The sequence below is a fragment of the Pinus tabuliformis genome, chromosome 7, assembly GCF_031772625.1.
Source record: "Pinus tabuliformis cultivar Carrire ecotype Pingquan chromosome 7, CPIR1, whole genome shotgun sequence".
Lineage (NCBI taxonomy): Eukaryota > Viridiplantae > Streptophyta > Pinopsida > Pinales > Pinaceae > Pinus > Pinus tabuliformis.
The window spans coordinates 1,484,249,521-1,484,271,296 of record NC_142293.1 but is presented as its reverse complement, the minus strand read 5'-3'; the positions used below and the strand labels follow the sequence as shown (position 1 = coordinate 1,484,271,296).

The 21,776-nt window shown below is 34.7% G+C and overlaps 1 protein-coding gene across 4 annotated transcripts in view; it reads right to left on the bottom strand.

Annotated features, from left to right (window-relative positions):
• Window positions 1-4,475: 4,475 nt before the first annotated feature.
• Window positions 4,476-21,776, bottom strand: part of LOC149253449 (serine/threonine-protein kinase PBL34-like) — a 135,303-nt gene continuing 118,002 nt past the window's right edge. For 2 of the 4 annotated variants that reach the window (XM_089459917.1, XM_089459918.1), the window contains exons 4-6: window positions 8,451-8,590; window positions 8,235-8,358; window positions 4,476-5,823 (exon numbers count right to left, since the gene is read on the bottom strand). In XM_089459917.1, the coding sequence (XP_089316043.1) occupies window positions 5,339-5,823; window positions 8,235-8,358; window positions 8,451-8,590 (749 nt within the window). In that variant the 3' untranslated portion in view covers window positions 4,476-5,338. The remainder of the gene's footprint in view (window positions 5,824-8,234; window positions 8,359-8,450; window positions 8,591-21,776) is intronic. The other 2 variants (XM_089459919.1, XM_089459920.1) reach the window with 2 other exon arrangements.

Genomic DNA, 21,776 nt, shown 5'->3' with positions numbered 1-21,776 from the left:
GCTATCTTCTTCCCAAAATCTTTCTCTCTCTCAACAAATTTATTCACAAGGGAGTCAAAGGTAATCTCTTTGAGGTTTCCATTTGCTTGCAATGAATCAAGATAATTTGAATAAGTGGGATAAAGTGCCTTGACAAAAGCTATCAGAGGAATGTCTAGTTCAACATTAGTGACTTTGATATCATGCATAATAGATTTTACTTCTGATGCTAGAGCAACAGGATCATCATTTTGTAATTCAATACTGAACAATTTAATCATCAAATGGACAACTTCAAGCGCAGAGTGTGAGTCATAAAGTTCCTTCAACTTCTGTAAGGCTTCAAAAGCATTTGAAAATGCTGAAATATGGTGACTCACCTCTTCATTTACAGATGTTGAAATCAAGTCATAGGCCTTGATGTTCTTGTTTTCCCAAATGGTGAATTCCTTGTCTGAGGTAGGCTTAATATAACAAAACCAAACCGGAGCGTGCAACACTGCGTAATGATAAAATTAAAAACCAGAGTGGTGTGATACCTGCAACATATGGACTGGAACAATGGACTGTATTAACAACCAACGTATGGAGGAGGGGCCTCGTGAAAACAGAGAGCATACCTTTCATCAAGCACATGCAATTCATGCATTCAATAAAACTAACACAGATGACAAAGAGCATGGCAGACTGCAGAAATGGTAGAAGGGAGTTACAAGGGCAGAAAAACTAAAAATGGAGTTGGCTCTGATACCATGTCAAGCCAGGAGGTAACTCCTCAAATGAATTATGTTTATTCATTAATATTACTCATGGTTATATACATGAGGGAGTGACTCTTGGGCTTCACCTCCCGATGACTCTTTATTTTCCATTATTTACTATTTACATTATGTACAAGTGTTCACCCAATTTCAATGATTAGGTGTCAACAATATTCATTCTTCAACAAAAACAAAGTAAATTCCATACAATGTTATATTAACAGTTCAACATCAATATATTATAATAGCACAATGACTTACATTTCTAGGTGAAGGGGCAAAGTGTGAAAAGCAAACAAGAAAAAGCCAACCAAAGTATATCTAGGCTGAACTTAAGTATTTAGTAACACAAAATAGTTAATGTAGTGCTTTTAAACCACGAAAAGTACTCACCTCGACTAGGTCATTTATTAAGTGAATTTTGAGCTTATAAATCCACTAAAAGCCATTGAAAAACTATCGGGTCACTAATTTAGTTCCAAATCTCCTCACAGAGCCAAAAATACAACTACAAGTTTTCAAATGACCACGGAGTAGAATGAGCATAGTTCAAATGAACCCTAACAAATTCCAAGGGAGGCAAGCTACAGAATTGACAACATTAATGCTCACTTCCTTTCACAGTTAATGCATGGTGCTTACATCTATGCCCATTTCCAACTATAAAACCATCGACCTACCACCTTCGCATAGTGTGTCAAATTTAGTAATTAATCATTGATCCTTGCCATCAATCATGCCATAACAATCTTAAATGTCATCGAAATATGTGAAGCGCACAACTCCTAATATGTTATAACATGCAACAAACCTTAATATATCATAATACAAACTTAAACCTTTTGCATATGAACTTTATGTGTCATGCCTTATAGCATATGCTTTGCACAATGTGTCTTATAATACTATGCCTTGAATAATATGAATAATAATCTCTGTCAATCACCTTGATGCACTATAACTTAATAATATAACCTTTGCATAATGCAAAATCATGCCTTCAAAATAATAGGACTTATTTCATTTGCAATAATGTCTTTACCATCAAACTTGGTACAAAACCTTCTAAACAACATGCAATTGTGATAATGGAGTATCTCTATGGAAATATCATAGGGCAATATTTCACTAATTAATATATATATATATATATATATATATATATATATAATGGAAAAGTAGAGTATTAAATAATGCAATTCAAATCCAACACGAGCTTCAAACCATATTTTGAGCATATGATCAAGGTGTGTTTCCAATCTTCTTTATCTTATCAAGTGAAACATATAATAATATACATCTAACCAAGTTCATATCATGAGCCATTTTTTGTAGTAATGCTTTTCAAAACATTTCATGCAAACAAAATAGCATACCATAAAAAATGTTCATTGAAACATAAAAGCGTGTGCCATATAGAAGTATAATGTAATCAATCATGTGCAATACTTTCACTAGGGGACCCCACCTATTTTAGTTTGATTTAAACACATGGATATAATCTTTGCAACACTTTGCAAGTTTTATAGATATGTGCGACAATATATGAGTCAACAGGGAGGTTGAACTTAATTTTATTAAAATGTCCATAATGCATAGGATAAAAAGCTTACATTTGATGCAACATTTCATCATACAAATGAAAGAAGAGATTAATACAATAAGAATAACTCCATGGTGTGATACCAAAAAGTTTTAGATTGGTTTATTGGACTTGCCCTCCTCTTTGAATGAAAGTCTCTATACCCAAATGGTGTGATACCAAAAAGCTTTAGATTGGTTTATTGGACTTGCCCTCCTCTTTGAATGAAAGCCTCTATACCCAAATGTGCATTGTCCTTGAGGCTTGCTTGGCTTTAGAGAAAGCGAGAGTATTTCAAGTAGGAAAATAGATAAAGGAACAATGAGAATACATATTAGAAATATACAATTAAAAGAATGAGCTGAAATGAAATGGACATTTCTCTCATAGCTTCTCAATTAGGCCATCTTAATAAAACAAATATTAGCACTTTGTAGATAGTTAATCCATTGAATAAATGCAAGCCTAGTTTATTGACCAACAAACATAACATCAATTCTCTATCAACATGCAGTCTACATCAAGTTTACTACAACAAAGATCCAAGTTCAAAACCAAATGAGAATGTGCCCCATGTTAATGAAATTGGTTGGGTCACTTATGAGGTGTGGGTCATGTTTATGCATAACAATAGTTTCATTCTAATGCAAAGGTGCTATTAAGGGTAAACCCCGTGCTAACACAATCTTTGTGGATAAAGACAAGAAATTCCATGGTGAATATGATAGAATAAATACCCGTGTCACAACTCCATGGTCAAAGATGAATTATACTCTCCAATGAGAAGGGGTTTGAAAACTGAAAAGAAAAAAACTACCATTGGGTAATACATATAAAAATAAAAAAATAAGCACGTTTTTAAATCCAAAACATCCATGAAACTTAATTACAAATGAAGAACCATTTAGACTAGCTGCAAATTGTTGTAGTGTTACTAGGGATGCCCTCCCATGGATAGTGGGGGGAGGGGTGCACATATTTTCCACATTTCTAGGGAGGGGAAACTCAATGGGGGATGTTTCCCAAGAGATGGGGACATTTCCCAAGAAATTAACATTTCTCTTTAGTGGGAAATTCCCTAGGTGTCCCAAAAGATTTTTTCCCAATGGCCTTAGAAAATGTCAAATTTTTAAAATAAAAACCTTAAAGCCAATGTGAATATTTATTTAATGCTTTCATTATTTATGTTTATGACTTGTCATTATTTATAACTTATTTAAATTTTTATGTATTTTGGATTTTATACAAGGCCCTTTACGTCAAGGAAGCTGAATTTTCCCATGACATTTCCTACAATTGGGGTGTGTCTCCGCATATCCCTAGATGTGTTTCACCATTCCTGCATTCCCCTATCCTAGAGACTTAATGGAACATTGATTTATTCTAGGCACTTCATATTTCAAAATACTTGTTGGCACATTGATTTATTTTAGCCACTTCATATTAGAAAATGGCTATTGGCCCTAGTGGGACAAACATCTCGTCATGGTCGTCTAAAAAAAAATGCAATAATCAATGCCTCATAACTAAGTTATAACCATGAATGGTCTTTTAACAAAATGGAGCTAATTTAGCCTCCCCTCCACCTAGGTTCAACTCCTACAAAAAGACATGTTGGTCAGTTGTGATAAGGCTAGAAGGGTAAATAACCTTGGATAGAGGTTCACACCCACGGTGTGCCTTGGGACAGCTCAACCCTTCCTAAGTCACTAGTTTCCTGCTACATGCTATCTTGCAGGCTATTAGCACTAGCCTAGAGGTTATAGTGGTAGCCAATGCACTTTGAATCTTACAGGCTATTGGCACTAGCCTAAAGGTTATAGTGGCAGCCAATGGACTTTGAACCTAGACCTGGCACCGGTAATTCTGATGAGTTACCAATTCCACTAAATCTTAAAAAGGAAAAAAGAATAATGTCAAAAAGATGAATCTGAATAAGGATATTGAAAAGACTGAATTTTTTTCCAAATACCCATTATGCTATCATTTCAAAATATATAGAGACAACTCATCGTAGAGCTACAAAACTAAGCTTTACTCTTTGTGCCAAGTATACAAACCCTCTTTGTGCGACAAGTATACAAACCCAGTCAATATTTCTGCTTTTGGAAACAAATAAAATGAGAAAGTATTCTATATGCTGAGGCACAAAATACATAAACTGATACTGAGACATTCTTTCAACCCTAGTATGCTACATATATATCAATTTGGATCACTGCTGCAAGGGCCATCAGAGAAGTCCCACTGAAAGAGGCCCTTGTAATGCTGAAGATGCATCCTCAAACAATCACTCTCTTAATCTCTGATGCAAAACATTTGGAACTAAAGAGGCCAATCTAAGCCCCACCTCTCTGAATCTAATAAATTGGAAAACAAATGACGTACTAAATATTCCTTTCCAACAAAAAGTTTGGTTATCCTACATATGTATATAGTACATTGTGACAAATTCCAGTGAAGCATTCTGTCAAGATATTCAAGAATCAACAGAATCAGGACAAACTACAAAAATAACCATGATTAAGATTGGGGGCAAAGTAATTTGAAACAATGAGAGTATAACATCTAGTAATCTTCAATCAGAAAAAACTGACATCTGATAGCTGTACAGATATCCACCAACTACTGTCTCAAAGCACAATCCACCCAATAAACCTGAAAGGAGTCACCCTAAGTAGATTTGCCTCCGCGAAATCGATCTCCTTCTCAAAGCAATGACTCAACATATCTCAATGGCTGTCCCATTTAAAGATAACGAATCTGCATTCTTCTCTGTATAACCATCTGAGAACTCAGGTACACATTTGTTTCTAAAGACCCAGACTATCTGATCGTCAGCATAAACTGAATTTGCTCTCAGAAGAGCACATCTTCAGATGTCCAAGTCATGAGCATCTAATCTAAGTGCAAAAACGTTCCCTCAGATGTATTTTGGTAAATTGTAAGTAAGACTTGGAAGCTCCATTCACATATAAATTCAGGAAACAATCGAAAGCCGCTTCGGTCAGCAATATCATTTACCATTATGCTTTGGAGATTGGCTATGTGGTGGCATACAAGCATCCTTGCTAATGGCTCTTGGAGGTCCATTCTTTGAAGGTAACTGTCCATTTCCATTTGTCACGCGTTGGTGGCGACTTAGGCGCATAGACTGTACAGCTTGATGATGCAAGGACGAGCTTGCCATGTCCTTCAAATTTAACAAAGGTGTAAGAGCTTCAATAACATCATCCATAAGAGGCCTGGCTTTAGGATCCCGACTTAGGCAATGATGTGCTATCTGAGCAGCCCTTTGTGCCCCTTTGACAGAATAGTTAAATTCCAACCGAGGGTCCACAAGACGATACAGCTTTCTTTTGTCCATAAGATAAGGCCGAGCCCATGCCACCAGATTATGTTCCCCACTTGGCCGGTTTTTATCCATAGATCTTCGACCAGTTAGCAATTCAAGTAACACAACACCAAAACTGTAGACATCGCTCTTAGATGTCAAGTGTCCTGAAGCACAAGAAATGCCAAAAATCTTAACTTAGCAGTTGGTTTGATTCAAACTACAGCCTCCAAAGATAATATTCTCCAAATATTTGCTGCTGTGAATACAGTAATTATTTTGTGAGCCACTTTTATTTCAACAATATAAGGAAACACAGCATCCTTTTAATATATGCATGTTCCAAAAAGGACAGAAACAAGTTCCAACCTATATAAATTATTATAAGCTTATCCCCCCTTTTTGGGTTTATAATTACAAGGTATTCCAGTACATCAATACTCAGTTCAATAGTAAGAGAATTGCAATTTTCAATTGAATATGGCAGAAAACTCAAATTTTATAGCTTGCTTACATCGTTAAGTTGGATCAAAAGACATGTGTCTCTTGCCTTTTTCACAAATGGAGCTTTCTTCAGTGATTTATCTAATTACCATTTGTTATATTACTACGCTGTCAATGTCATCGAAGCTCTTTTGCCCGTCGCCTGTAAATGAACCATCACATGAAGCATTCTGGCATTCCCACCATGCAACATTTATTCATTCAGCATCTCTTCATACACATAGCCCATGAAAATGACTGAGGATGACAACATAGTTCAACTTAAGAATTTGCCTCCACGGTTGGCTTTTCTAAGGTACTGACATGGTTCAGTATGGGCCATGCCAAAGTATAATTCATAGTTTATATAGGAACGTCTAATAAAGTGACCTTATGCAAGTTGCCTCAATCATACTATTTCCTGTGAGATTAACCTAGTAAAATAACCTTTGATGTCACTACATTCACTAATCCGTAAGTTGTCAATGGAATACAGATAAGCAGAGTGATCTAGAGCACTAAAAATTCTAGCAAATTATCTTTCAAGGACCTCTCATGCAGATATTTACCACCCTTAGATTGGCCCAATGGCACTGTTTTGTTCTGATATCAGAACCACAGATTAGATCTCCCAGATCAAGCCCTGCGAAGACGTTGTTGAAGAGCGTTGGAACCTAAATCCAATATGTAAATAAGCTAGCGATTGCATGTTTCATTTTGCTGGTGAACTATTAGTAGACTTGGACAGAACAAATTGTTGTTAGATTGTTGAGGTATAATGCACAGGATGAGAACGTTACTGGTCTTTTTCCAAGCCCATGTATTTAGAGAAGACATTCACTTGAAAGATTTGAAGGATACCAAAAGCAGCCAACCATGAACAAGAAATAAAAGACTCCTCCTAGATTCAAAGCAATGAGGAACAATACGAGAAGCAGGTTACTAGCCGAAACATAGAACTGGATACTGACACAGACATTTCAGATAGATATAGCCTTAGAACACACCAGCAACTGAATAACAGTAAGCACATAAAGGTATGTATGGATATCATCTAGATACAGTAAGATGTTGAACTCTTGAACTCACACAATCAACACGGGAGTCAGATAGAGGTACGCATAGCTACCCAGATATAGTAAGAGATCTGATATATACTTAAATAATAATAGCGACTAGAATAATTTGGTTTCCTTGTAGAGTAAGGAGGAATGGGAGTAAATACTTATGTCAAGTTTACTGGGATTCAAAGGGGGCCGTCTGTAGAGAGATAGGGTCTAAGAGGGTGGGTACAGTTATTTTAAAGGGCAATGAGATATAAAAGTTAAGCTGCCTCAACTAACTCTCTATTGGTATGGGTATTTAGTCATCCGAAACAATGTTTTGTAGACTACAAATTCTCAAAAAAATATGAGTGATTTTGAAGCCTGGAAGATGTCTGAAACAGTAGAGTGTGAACTAGTAAAGCTAAAAACCTAGATAATATGAACTGAAGAAAGCCAAATTTTGTATTATAATGGTCTCTCCATCTAAAGGTTTTAATAGGGTTATTGTTGGATGCATCCATCTAGACACTGAACAAAATTACAGTTTGCAAACTGTCCTGACTTCCAACCTTAATCATTGACTCAGTTACTCTTGTTTATCTTTGTAAATATCTGAAATGTCTATGGTAACTTTTATTAATTCACATCAGTAATAGGCAATGTAAAAAAAGGCAATGCCTGTGCTAATCTGTAAGTCAAGAATAAGAGAGAATCCAATGAAGACTACGTTGAGATCAACTTAAATCTGTATCACCAAACATATGTTTCTTTTAGGAAACGTATGCATGTTTAGATATTTTGTTCATAAATCAAAGAAAATTCAACCTCATATAAACTGTCTCGAACATTGGTTGGTCTACATTCAACACTAGGCCAATAGGACGAGACCTGAACAATTCTCCCAGAACAAACTTGTCAGTTTTGCTGCTTGCCCCATTTACTAGACAGAGCCCTTAAAGAGGCTAGAAATCTTGTTGATCTGTATCAATCTTAAAATTTTCTCACCAAGATATCATTACCACAGGTTTTAAACTGGTTAAAATGCTCACCAGTCATTACATATTCTGGAGCAGCATAACCATATGTTCCCATAACTCGAGTTGAAACATGGGTGTTATCTCCCTCAGGTCCATCTTTTGCTAGCCCAAAATCAGACAGCTTGGCGTTGTATTCCTGCACCAAATACATATCTCTCCATAAAGACTCAAGAGAATCCTAAGTGTAACACTGAGCCATCTCATAATTTTAAAGTGGTAGGTACAAACCGAATCCAGCAGAATATTGGATGTTTTAAAATCCCGATAAATCACTGGTCTTTCAGCCCCTCCATGAAGAAATGCCAGACCTTTTGCTGCACCCAATGCAATTTTCATCCTGATAGACCAGGGGAGTGGCAGGGACCCTTCTGCATGCATCAGGGAAGTACCACTGGACATCAAAGATCTAAATATATTTTTCAAAATACAAATTGGGTTTAAGACTCTCTAGAAGGACAAAGAATAATTATGTAGCTACTCATTGCCAAAAAAATGTGAAAGCCCCATGACACTGATGTTCAAAAATGAGATTTAACCAAGGGAGGCACATATTTCCTTGTGTCCAACAGAAGTTGACACATCCAGACTGAGGATCCCAAAAGTTCATAAAAGAAAAACAGATCATAAAGTATTCAATAAAGCAACATAGAGTTTGTTTTGGGTAACATCATCAGCATATAGTATGCTCTTCAACCAAGATGACTTAAAAATTCCATATCAGCCAGTGAATTTTCCTGCACAGAAATATTCTAAGCAGACATTTCAACAAAACCTCACAAAAAATGGAATTTGGTTCAGAAATATACCCCACCATCTAATCACAGAACAGAAATAAACATTAAAATTTAATACCTAACAATAATGAGTGTTCCGTCAAATTTAAAAATCATGCATGTTATGCTAAATGCATTTGATGCCTTGGACGTAAAGACCAGCTCAAACCTTGAAAATTCCGATGGATATGAAACATCTATGCTTTCCTAAAATGTAAGGTGGAAAGCAGTATAAGATAACAAAAGAAGAACTGTTTTGTAGGTATTCATACCATTTAAATAAGTATAAAAGATTGGAAATAAGCATAGAGCTTCAATATTGGTCAATAGCATATGGGCCTTAGGATAGGGTAACTTATGCATTAAGATTGCAAATCCACAAAGCCAATAACGGATTACAACTTGAATTGTGATCAATGGAAAACCAAGATAACATATTTTCCCTCTTATATTAACTTCACATGTGCGAATCTGAAGGTCTCAATCAAAGAGATCAGATGTAATTCCAAGATAACAAGTTCAAAGGACCCTGGGGCTAAATCCAGAGGGCTTAGTAAGGTCTTAGAGGCTCAAATAGGTTCACAAACATATTTATCTAAAAATTATAAATTGTTATTATAAAGTAGAGTTTTGATCAACTCAATTATAACTTGCAAATATTTATAATATCAATATAAAAATAGTCCAAAATCTAAAATAAACAAGTGAAAAATGAGGATTATTTGAATTAGGAAATATATTACAACACTTTTCAATGATTAAGATAAAACAGTAAAAAAAAAACCCTAAACATTAACAGTAACCAATGGTTGAAAAAAAATTCATATGTGAAGAGGGGAAGAGACCTAACCAATTTATAAGGAGAGTGCTAGGAAAGAGACATCAGGAAAATATTTAATTAAACCAAGAGAGAATTGTTTGAATAAATAAGGGGAAAGCATTATATTGAAAAAGGTTTTTTATTCTAAGAGATTAAGAATATTATTCTAAAAAATAATAATTAATAATATTATTATTACTATTAAAATATTTAGAAAAGTATTATTATTAATAATAGTTATTGAAAATAATAATATTGTTATTATTATTAATATTGATGTTAATAATGTCCACGGGTGTTTTGTTAAGACACTTTTTGATGTTAAGTCACAAGTTCAGTTCCCCACCCCTATCCCGATGATATATTAAACATGATGAAGATGTAGTCACCAAGCTTAAAAAAAATATTGTTAATAATAATAATTAATGATATAATATTAATAATAATATTATAAGTATTATTATTATTCTAATATATCATAATAATTTTATTAATAATAAATCCTAAGAATGTTATTAATAATAATAATTTTATTAAAATAATATTATTAAAAATTAATATTGTTATTCTAAACAATATTATTATTATTATTATATATTATTACTCTAGTTTTTAATTAAAATATTAGTATTGTTTTAAATATAGTTATTAATTAATATTATTAAGATCCATTTTAACTTAGGATCTCCCAAGATATAAACATCTTTTTGAGTGCAAATTTGAGGAAAGGTTCTTACTTCAAGAGATTTGATTCCTCTAGGCTCTTGGTAGATCTGGAGTTCAGATGAATCTATACTAGTTTTGAACAACATGCTAATAAAATGTTTTAACTATAAGAATTTTTTAATTTTCACTTGTTTAATGTAATATATATATATATATACACACACACACACACACACATCTCTCTCTACACACACAATTATTTTTGCTATTAATACTTTTTAAAATGTTACATGTTCACTTCATATTAAACATTAAAGGAATTATAAATCTCTATCATGCCTCGAATTGAATTAGAGAGTACTTATTAATGGAATAAGAACTCTCTCTCTCTCTTTTGATATTAAAATCTTTTACTCAACATGTATATTGAAATATTTGATTTATAATCCACATTTTATATATATATATATATACAAATGGAATAATTATACATCTCCCTTATATATATATATATATATATATATACAAATGGAATAATTATACGTCTCCCTCATAATGGAAAGTGAAAATATAAGAAAAAAATTAATTTAAATTATTTTATTTTTCTCGATACAAAATTGATATAAAATTATGTTATTTATAACTAACAGTAAAATATTATTTTGTTATTTTGCCTATAGGCACTCTCCAGCCTAGTATGGAAGAGATGTTGTAATGTCATGTCATGTTATGCTATTGTTATGTTATGATATTGTTGACGGTGCTGGACCTGCCAACATTCAGAGAATCTCCCTAGTATGAAGCCCCAACTAGATCTCACGCTGTTTGGTGTAGGAGTCTCATCCAGTATGATGGCCTGATTATCATTATCTTAAAGATTTGCCTTAGCTCTTGCTTGTCAGCACGTGAGAGCGGTTTACTTTGTCTTCGAACAACAAGGTTCGTGTGCCTAGTGAGTGCTTAGTGCCGCTTGTGTCAAAGTTCTTTCACTGCAGAGTAAGAGGGTGGAAGTGATTCTCAGGTTGATAGGGAATAGTCCCAACTCTGCTTGAGACACACAACACAACAGGACATATGCAGCTTCCGGTGGAGTAGTCCACACAAATGCAACAGTCACAAACACAAAGTGAACAGATAACACGCACAACACCCAGTGGAATAGTCCACACGAGTGAGACAGGCGTTATAACAAGTTTACGAGAATGAATCTATCGAGTGTCTGGCAGGATAGCCCACACGGGCGAGACAACGTTAGCAACTGATACAACACATTCCCAACAGAATATGTACTAAAACAACCAAAATAGTTCAACTATCTTAATACAGGTTAAAGCAACACGTATTACAAGCATCTAAAGAATAGTCTTACAAACGAATACAATACATGTGTGAAAACGTGATGGCCTATTAACAGGCTTCTGAATTAAGCAAAAGTCCTAATACACATCCGTACACCATTACATCACTAACCCCGATAGCAGGGCGTTGGAGTCACTGCTCGCTCCTCAAAGAAAAGATTATAGACTCTCAAGGCTATGTGGGAGGAACCAAGGTGAAAATTCTTTTTCATGTACAAATGAGGGGAATTTATAGCCAAGGGTAAACCTGGCCCTTGTGACTGTTCGTCTTCCTGCATGACTGTTTGACTTACATGACTCTTCAACTTTACATGACTCTTCAGATTTACATGTGGGTCTCTTGGACTTCCACGTTACATTACATTGATTACAACAGTGTGGCCCACAGTAGTGATGTGGCCGAGATGACTCATGACATGACTCGACACGACAAAGCTGGTATGTTCATGTTGTTGATAGTGTGCATGTCGAGTTGCAGTGCTGCTGAGTGATGGATGTGATTTTGGTGTATCATAGCTTCACCTCCACATGGCAAGGTGTGCAAAGTCTTCGATGGTCTTGGTGTTTGCTTGATGTTGAATGTGCACATCGCTCCTTTGCTTGTACTTTGGCATGCTTCTTGTGTTCGTCTGTTCGTGAACAAGTCTCCTTGCATGCGCTCCTTGTTCATCATGTTCGTTGTCGCGCCATGTCTCATCCATGTACCTGTATTTATGATCACTCATGACGAGACGTCGTCAAATACAGAAATCTCATAGTCTACCATGATGCATTGTCTTTCGCTTTCAGATGCAGGTGACCGAGAGAGAGGACAAGGCTCTGCAACTGTGCAAGACAGATTTAAAACTAGGATGCAGGCTACAGGCACTGCCCATGAAACCTGCGCAGAGGTCACTGGGAGGCTGAGATGGGAAATCCGGATCAACAGTGACTGTCTATGGGATCTGGCTTGGCTGGAGGGCAGATATGTGCAATTTTTTTAGGGAGACAGTGCAAGCATCAGAGGGAGATTGGCAGTGAAAACTGCGCAATTTCTCCGGGGAGCTGGCAAAGGGCTGCAGGAGGCTGCAGGGAAAAATTGCGCAGAGCTGGGAGGCTGGCCTGCTAGACATCCTTCCACAGTTTATGAGTTGAGCAGGATGTCGGGCAACTGGGAAACTGCTCATGAAAACTGCGCAGTTTTCAGGATGAGCAGCAGGTCAGCTGACAAGGTGACTGGCTAGAAAAACTACGGAATGGCAATGCAGTGATAGGCAGTGGGTGTCTGTCCAGCATGTCTGCATAATTTGTTCAATCAGCGGAAGCGGGCATGCTTGGAAGCTTCTGCGCAATTTTTTGGAGTGAGGCTCGGGGCCACTTCCCGGTCAAACCCTTTGGTTGACTAGCTAGAGGCTTGGTTGATGTTGCTTGCAAGCAGCGTAGATTGAGACAGCTTGCTGAGAAAATTTTGCGCTATTCTAGGTGGCAGTCAGTCGGGTCGACTCAGGATTGCACAGTGCAGACTGCCTGGGAAGCAACCTCAAGGTCTACCTAATTATGGGTAGCATTACATGTTCACTGAGGGCTGAAACTACACAGTGCAGCTCAACAAAGGTCCGGTTGTTGGGGGTGGTTTGGTTGACAAAATTTCAGCAAAATACCAAGTGTGTGAGCAAGTGAATTCGTACACGCATGACCTTGAGAACACACACTCAACATGACTCGATGACAGGATACCTTGAACCATCAAGACAAGATGCACTTAGTGTGACTGACCAACGGGTGTGGGCGACAAGCGCGACACTTGTGATAGATCGTTGAACGACCGCGACAACACTTGCTCGACAGTACTTACAACATTTTGTGTGAGTGCAATAGATGTTTACATAGCGAACACAACTCAAACACAACCTTCAATATCACCAGAATGAGGTCACAAGCATGACATAGCAATCAACATGTCGAAGACGACAGTTGGTCGAACAAGTGAAAAGGAAGAAAGACATGTAGAAGAAACACATAAAATGACTTTTCGTGTTTGCACACATGAATCTTACTGAGGATAGGATGATATGACAATGACAAGCAGTCCTGCAAACTCAACTAAGAGGTGTACTTCGAAAGGTGTTCTTTACTTACCATACTTACCCTCAAGATGATCATGCATCCGACGAAGTTTGCATGTGGTCCTGATCTTTTCCATTACTTGGTTCCTTGGTCCTCCTCAGCTCCTTGGAAGCGATTTCAGCATGTCACCTTTTTCCTGAAGTCACTGAGAGGTAGGTCTACGCAGTTTCAGCGGACAGTTTCTGCATGTAAGACAGACATGATAGCTTAGACAACATTGTAAAGTTTTAAGGCACAAGACACTGTTGCGGGATAGGGGTCCTGGGAGGACACATTTGCGCAATTTCTGAGTGCAGTGCAGCTAGACTGCTCTGCGCATTTTTGGAGAGTAGTATTGGTTGGGGTCTCTGCGGGCTGCGGGGTTACTGCAAGCAAGGGAGGAAGCTTGATGGTTGCAGAAGCAAAGCAAATAGTTCCGGGAAGCTAGATGGGGCTAGGTTGCTCGGGAAAATGGCTGAGTGTGAGATCATTGAAACATATGTAAACATTGGTAGGCAGGGAAAATTTTAAGAACCACCCTAAATTTATATGTATAATAAATGGGCTAATCCCCATGATACATAGGAAAAATGGGAGGCGATTTTATCAATAATATAATATGTATATATAAATTTTTTGGCGAATCTCTCACTAAATTATATTATCTTGTACAATGATGGAGAATCTTTCACTGAATTATAAAATCTTGTAAGATCTTGGAAAATCTTTTACTGAATAATAAAACATTGTGAATTTTTGGCGAATGTGTTGTTAAAGTATGAAACCATACATGATAATAAGAAAACATATTCATTAAATTGTAATATACTAACATACATGTTTGGAAAAAAAAAACATAATTTTCTCTTCCTACAAACAATGTTCCAAGTTTCAGTGGTTTTGTTTGTCAAGGTTCTTACAATACACTCTTTCATATCCTTCTATTAGTTTTGATAATATTCCACAACAAAGTTCTTGTAGGTGTTGATATTGACCACGAGTCAAGCTAGGAGAGATTAATATTTTCTCTACAACTTTTGTCAAGCTGCCACTTTTTTCAAGTTATCAAATTTCATTCTTATTCCATAGACTCCAACTGTGAGATAAAAAAAACACATCAAGATTGTATACCCAACACACCAACAGGTAGCAAGCCCCAACTGTATTATATAAGAAAGTATTAGGTATCCCAAAGGCTTGAAGGGGATCGAATTGAAAGAAGTGACCATTGTGAGAAGCCCTCCAATCAATATATGAATATATAAATGTAGATTTATTATTATTTTAATTGGAAATCTTCAATTAAATAATAAAATTTAATTACGTCTCTCCCAATCTAAATTGTTTATTAGCATAATTCATTACCTTGTTTATTAGCATAATTCACTACCCTCATACCTCTCGCATTTTTTAAGAGCATTGTAACATGTAGATTAATTTCTTTTTTGGTGAACAATCTCCACCTTTTAGGAAAATATGGTGCAGTGGCTCCAACCCCTACAGATCATTAGGACAAACTAAGAATAGCAAAGAAGATGAAAGGTTGTACAAACCAGCTTATTTTTCAAACAACTAATCCAACATCAATACCTAAACTTTTTCATTAAGATATCATATTGAGAATGTTTGAAAAATGGTGGGAAATCTTCTGCGAGAGTGACGCTGAAAGAGTGATAAGGTTTCATTGTTTTGAATTTTTTTTGTTAAATCAGAAAAACCAATATTAATGGAGATATTGGTATTTTTTACTAAATTTTGTGAAATGACTAAATGTAGCTTTAACCATTCACCTTAAGATGTTTTTACAATATAATTTCCTAAGTCTATTTAATATTTTCATTGTCATAAAAACCAACCTATATCCATCTTAACTCCACATCTACCACTCTTAAAGGGATGAAATCTATTTATCCCTCTGAGCACTTGGTAGACCCAGAATTAAGATGGATCTCAGATGATAGAATTTCCCCTTTAAATAGTCTATGCTCACATGAATACCATGCTATTACCATGGGTGAATACCATGGGTTATCATAAACCTAGAGCTTAAAAATTACTATTAATAATTTATAATAATTAATAATTGATTTTTATTTTATTTTTTATTTTAACCAAATTAAAATGTTTAACATACATTAAATTACAACATCCATTTTTACTCGTGATCCACCAAGCCCCAAGTGGGATCAAATATTTTTTCATTCTATAGTAGTTTGCATATCACGATATTTGATCCCTCTCGGGGCTTAGTAGATCTAGAGTAAATATGGATCTATGCTGGTTTAATTCCCCCCTTTAAATAGGCCACATTACGTGTTAATAATGTTTTTTTGCATGGTATTAATAATAATCTAGCCCATGGTATTTGGCCCATAGTATTTTGCCCATAGGTTTCACTTAAATATAACGCATTTTTTTAGTGTTCGTAAATATAAGGTGACTTATGGAGTAAATATAAAAAAATGTTTATTTATTTACCATACCTCTCATTTATTTATATTTTTATTAATTTACCATACCTCTTTTACAAATATGGTATTTGGCCCATAGGATTCACTTAAATAAAACCTCTTTTTTGAGCCTTCATAAATAGAAAGAGGGTTATGGACAAAATATAAAAAGAGGTTTTATTTATTTACCATACCTCTAGTTTATTTATATTTTTATTTATTTACCATACCTTTTGAGTAAGTATAAAAAGAGCTTTTATTTATTTACCATGCATCCACTTTATTTATATTTTTATTTTTTTACACCCTTGCATGTATATAAGGTGACTTATGGAATAAATATAAAAAATGTTTTATTTATTTACCATACCTCTCATTTATTTATATTTTTATTAATTTACCATACTTTTCATTTATTTATATTTTTATTAATTTACCATACTTCTTTTATAAATATGGTATTCAGCCCATAGGATTCACTTAAATAAAACCTATTCTTGAAAATTAGGGCGAATGGAAGGTTGTAACTCCTAATTTCAAGGGCTAAATTTACCTTTTTTACCCTCTCCCTTAAAGTGAGATGGGCTAACCTCCATATCTAATTTCCTTATAAAATAATTTGAAGCGATTTGTAAAAATGTACTATGATACAAAATATTCACGCACTAAAAATTTAAAACCCCCTAATTTCGCATAAGGGCGAAAATTCGCCCCTAAAATTTTCCATGTTGGTAGGACTTGACTGTGATCACACACAGACCTAAAATTTTCCATGTTGGTAAGACTTGACTGTGATCACACACAGACACTTAGCGACACAATGTAGACCATCCAAAATGCATAAGACATAATTTCCTTGATGCAACAACCTTCGTGACAAGAGTGCGTGAAATGAGTGTGAAACATGTCTATGTGATGACAACCACTCATATGCACACAATTTCCTTGAAGCAAAACAACATTCCCTTTGCATGACAAACAACAACCCCTATGCCCGATGATGACACATGCTGCATAAAGATGAGAATGCAGACAACTCTTAGGATCAAGGAGGGGAACTTGAAATCATCACCTTACCAACAAGTGACCAAGGATGATCGATCAGAATCCAAGGTAGGCTCCGAAATTTTCATACGAGCCAAAATTTTGGAGGGTAGTTGTAGTCGCTACAACAGATATCTAAACATTTTAACTAGGTCAAATTACATACTAATAAAAATAAAAATAAAATAAATTTATAATTATTAATTAAAACTATTAATTATTAATAATTAAACCAACCTAAGTCCATCTTAATTATGGATCTACCAAGTGCAAAGAAGGATCAAAATTCTTTCGAGTTAAGATGGATCTAGGCTCCTTAAGATTACATCCCATTACAAAGAAAATGTGGTAAAAAGATTTCACTTTCACTCTAAGGGCCATAAATAAAATATTTCAATGTCTATGTTAAGTAACATAATTTTATATCAACTTTAGAGAGACTAAAAAAACATATATTTACCTCATAAACTATTTGAATATTCATATAACTAATATATTTGAATATGAACTTCATTCATATATAAATATATGTGTATATTAAGGGAATGAGAATATATACGCAAAAAAATAAAATAATTCAATTACATTTTGAGGGAGATGTGTAATTCATTCAATTCTTAATATAAAATTGATATGTCATTCAAAAAATAAATAAATAAATAATTCAATATGGGTCATAAATAAAATATTTCACTATGCAATATTAAGTAATATTCAAATATACTTAAAAATAAATTCCCTATGTTCCACCATTTCCAATACTACTTTGCAACACAACAATTAGTCTCAATATGAACCAATTTTATCACAAATCTATGATATCTTAATACATCATGATGTATTATACTAGCATGTATCAATCTTAACCAAGGATTTATCAAGCACTAGGAGGAATTAAATATATTGAGGTGCAAATCCTTTTTTAAGTTTTGAATTCTAAAAAAGTTTCATAATGAAAAAATTTGATCTTTCTCAATGCTTGGTAGATTTGTGGTTAAGATGGATCTATACTGGTTAATATATGTTGGTCATTAATATATTTTTGTTTTAAATGTTACATGTCAACTTAGAATTAATTACACATGATGTAGTATCAACAATATTAATTTTACTTGCCATTTTTCAACGCCATATTAAGTGTTGAAGAAATTACATATATCGCACGTACTAAAATTTAAATTTTTTTTTTTGTTTACTTTCAATTATAGTATCTCTCTATGTAAAGTTTGATCTACAATTAAGGTGAAAACTAAGCATCTTATTTATCGTGGATGTTGGTTTTTTTGTTATTAGTTTTTTTTAAATTTATTAATGTAAGCATTATTTTATTACATCTCCCTCATACTCAATTGTATAGGGCCTCTTGCAATGATAATAATTTTATTATTTTCACTCGTTTTGTGTAATATATAGAATTATTTTTGTTATTAATAATTTTTAAAATGTTACATGTCCACTCCATATTAAACATTGAAGAATTACAAATGTGTATCATACTTTGAATTGAATTACAAAGCACTTACTAATGGAATAAGAACTCTCTCTCTCTCATTAAAATCTTTTATTCAATATGTATATTGAAATATTTAATTTATAAACCACATTAATAATATATATATATATATATATATATATATATATATATATATATATATATATATAAACCACATTAAAATATATATATATATATTATTACTACTTTTTTAAATATTATATATAAACACCATATTAAAAATGCAATAAATTACACATCTCCCTTCTAAAGGAAAGTGAAAATATAAGAAAAAAATAATTTAAATAATTTTATTTTTTGGATGCAAAATTGACATAAAATTATGTTATTTATCCATTTTCACTTCATAGATCCAACCCCCCATACATCATGGTAGATTTTAGATTATAAAAATTTTAGATAGATCTATAAATTGTTGTAAGCTTATTTGTTATGTCTTATCATCAAATAAGCCCACATCATTAGTCCAAGCCACATAAAGGGGACATCATGGAGCTAAGACATGATGCCATCATGCAGAGAAGTGTACCATCCCCTACAAAGGGATGTCAAGTCGTCATTGTCAACAGATCATCTCAAAAATAGGGCAACATCCATCAAGAGGTGTAATGCTAGCCTGAGGGTGTTCTATCATCCTGGGATACATCAACTCTCTAAGCAATTCCTTGGCTCAAATGTGCAATGTTTTATGTCCTAGAGAGGAGAGTGTCGTCAATATTGATGAATGCATCCCAAGGTCAACACTCCTAAAAAATGGTCAATGTCCTAGTTCGAGTGCCCAATGGAGTGATCAAGTGGGGCTAGATGTCCTCTCTAAAGTGTTGGAGAAGCATCATACAATCCCTCAACGGATGGCAATTGTACCTACGAGAAAACATCTAACACATATAGAATCAAGTGAGATCAACATCAGATGTGCAAGAACCATAGGTGTATCAAAGTGAGCAATATTTAATGAAAAAGGCATCAAAGTACTTCACACAAACATCATCTTCAAATGTCTTCTTATCTTATGATTTGTCAATAAGTGATCATGCTTAGATATGGGAGGGCTATCATGAGACCCTATTAGATGCTTCTAACCCTAAGGGTAGAAACAATTCCTAGGCTTCCATCAATCAATAGGTGCAAGTGATCATGACATGGCAAGGGGTTTACTTCATGGAGGATGCCACATTCTTGTACTAGCTATGAAGTTCCAACATCTTTGAGCGTTATGATGCAAGGAGGGAGCAATCATGAGCCCTGAGTTACCCCTTTCCTTGGCCAAGTTTTACCACCCTTCTTGTGTGCCTTTTTCTTATTGATTTTTTTCTTCTTTTGCAAATATAGTTTGAGATAGAATCTTTCATTAATTCATTATCTACCCCTTAAAGATGAAGCATTTCATTACTCATGAGGGTTGGGATATTCAAAGTTCCTTTCATTTAAATAACTCATGTATTATCCAAGAATTGGGTGAGGATAATGAGGGGGTAGAGCTCAAACTAGACTTTTTTCCATGCACTTTCATTTATGCTTGCCAATCTTTTGTAGTTTAACATTATGGCTCATGTTTTTTCTTTTCTTTCTATTGCATCAACCTCTTAGGGCGAAGTTTCCAGTCCCCTACTCAAAAACGAGGAAACCAAGGAGCCAATACTAGTGAAAAATAACAATCAACCCAAAGATTTGATGTGGATATATGGGAAAGATGGAAGGTTTTTAGTATGGATTACCATGGTCACACAATATCAATCAGAGCCTCCCATTTATGCCCCTCCTAGATAATAAAGGAAAGACCTCAACGAAGATCACATTAGACTAGGGGCAAATGGTAACCACCAAGGTGAAGCATCGCAACGAGAGTATAATCAAAAGTGATCTATCATCTGACTCAACCTATGATCCATCTAGACTGCCCTCAAACATTAAATGAAAGCACATGAGTAAAAAATTGGTTAATGTACCTCATGTTTGATGACATGCCTTCATCGGATGTGTGAGATAGATGAAATAAAGCACTTATTGAAGAAGATATGAGAGGCATCTAAGGTTAGATATATGTGAATCATCATATGGTTGCTGGCTGGCAAGCTGAAACGATAGAGAATTTTTTCTCCTAAGGGTTACCTGTGTGGGAGGGTAACAGTGCCCACAAAGATATGTCTTATGAGGATATTTAACCATGTGTTTGAATTGGATGGGTTGTATAAAGAGTTGTCCCATATTATGGTGTTTGGACAATCTAATGATAGGCCCATCCCCTCTATCTAGCATCTTACACATGGATGTGCCCAACACATCCATACATTTTCTTCATTTTGTATTTTGAATGGGCCCCTTGATCTAATTCACCCATATCGAGAACTTTTGTAGTTCTTTCTAACATATTCTCATATAGATAAAAATAATAATTTATTTTGTGAGAGAGGTTGAGCTAGAGACTTTATAAAAATAGCAACTCCCTCACTTCTTTAACAAGGTTTGGTTTGGGAGAACTCCCTCCCTTGGAGCTCAATGCAACATTCCTTGGATGTGCTTGGAGGCTCTACGACTATATTGTGAGTGAGATTATCTTTTACACTTTTATTGTTGTTTCCACTTTGTTGGAATGGATTTGACATATGTTCAAGGAATAAAAACTTGATATACTCCTTCCATTTTCATTTTAGGTTATCAATGGAATTTTAATCATGATTGTGTTTCATTCTCTATGTATGGTTGTATGCACATTAGTCTAACTCATGATGGTTGTAATTTCCTCGAGTGTGGGATGTTGCCTACATATGTAACAAACCCAGGTTTAATTCTACAATATAGGACAACAAAGAGGAGTGCATTCAACTTGTATATTTTCTACCAT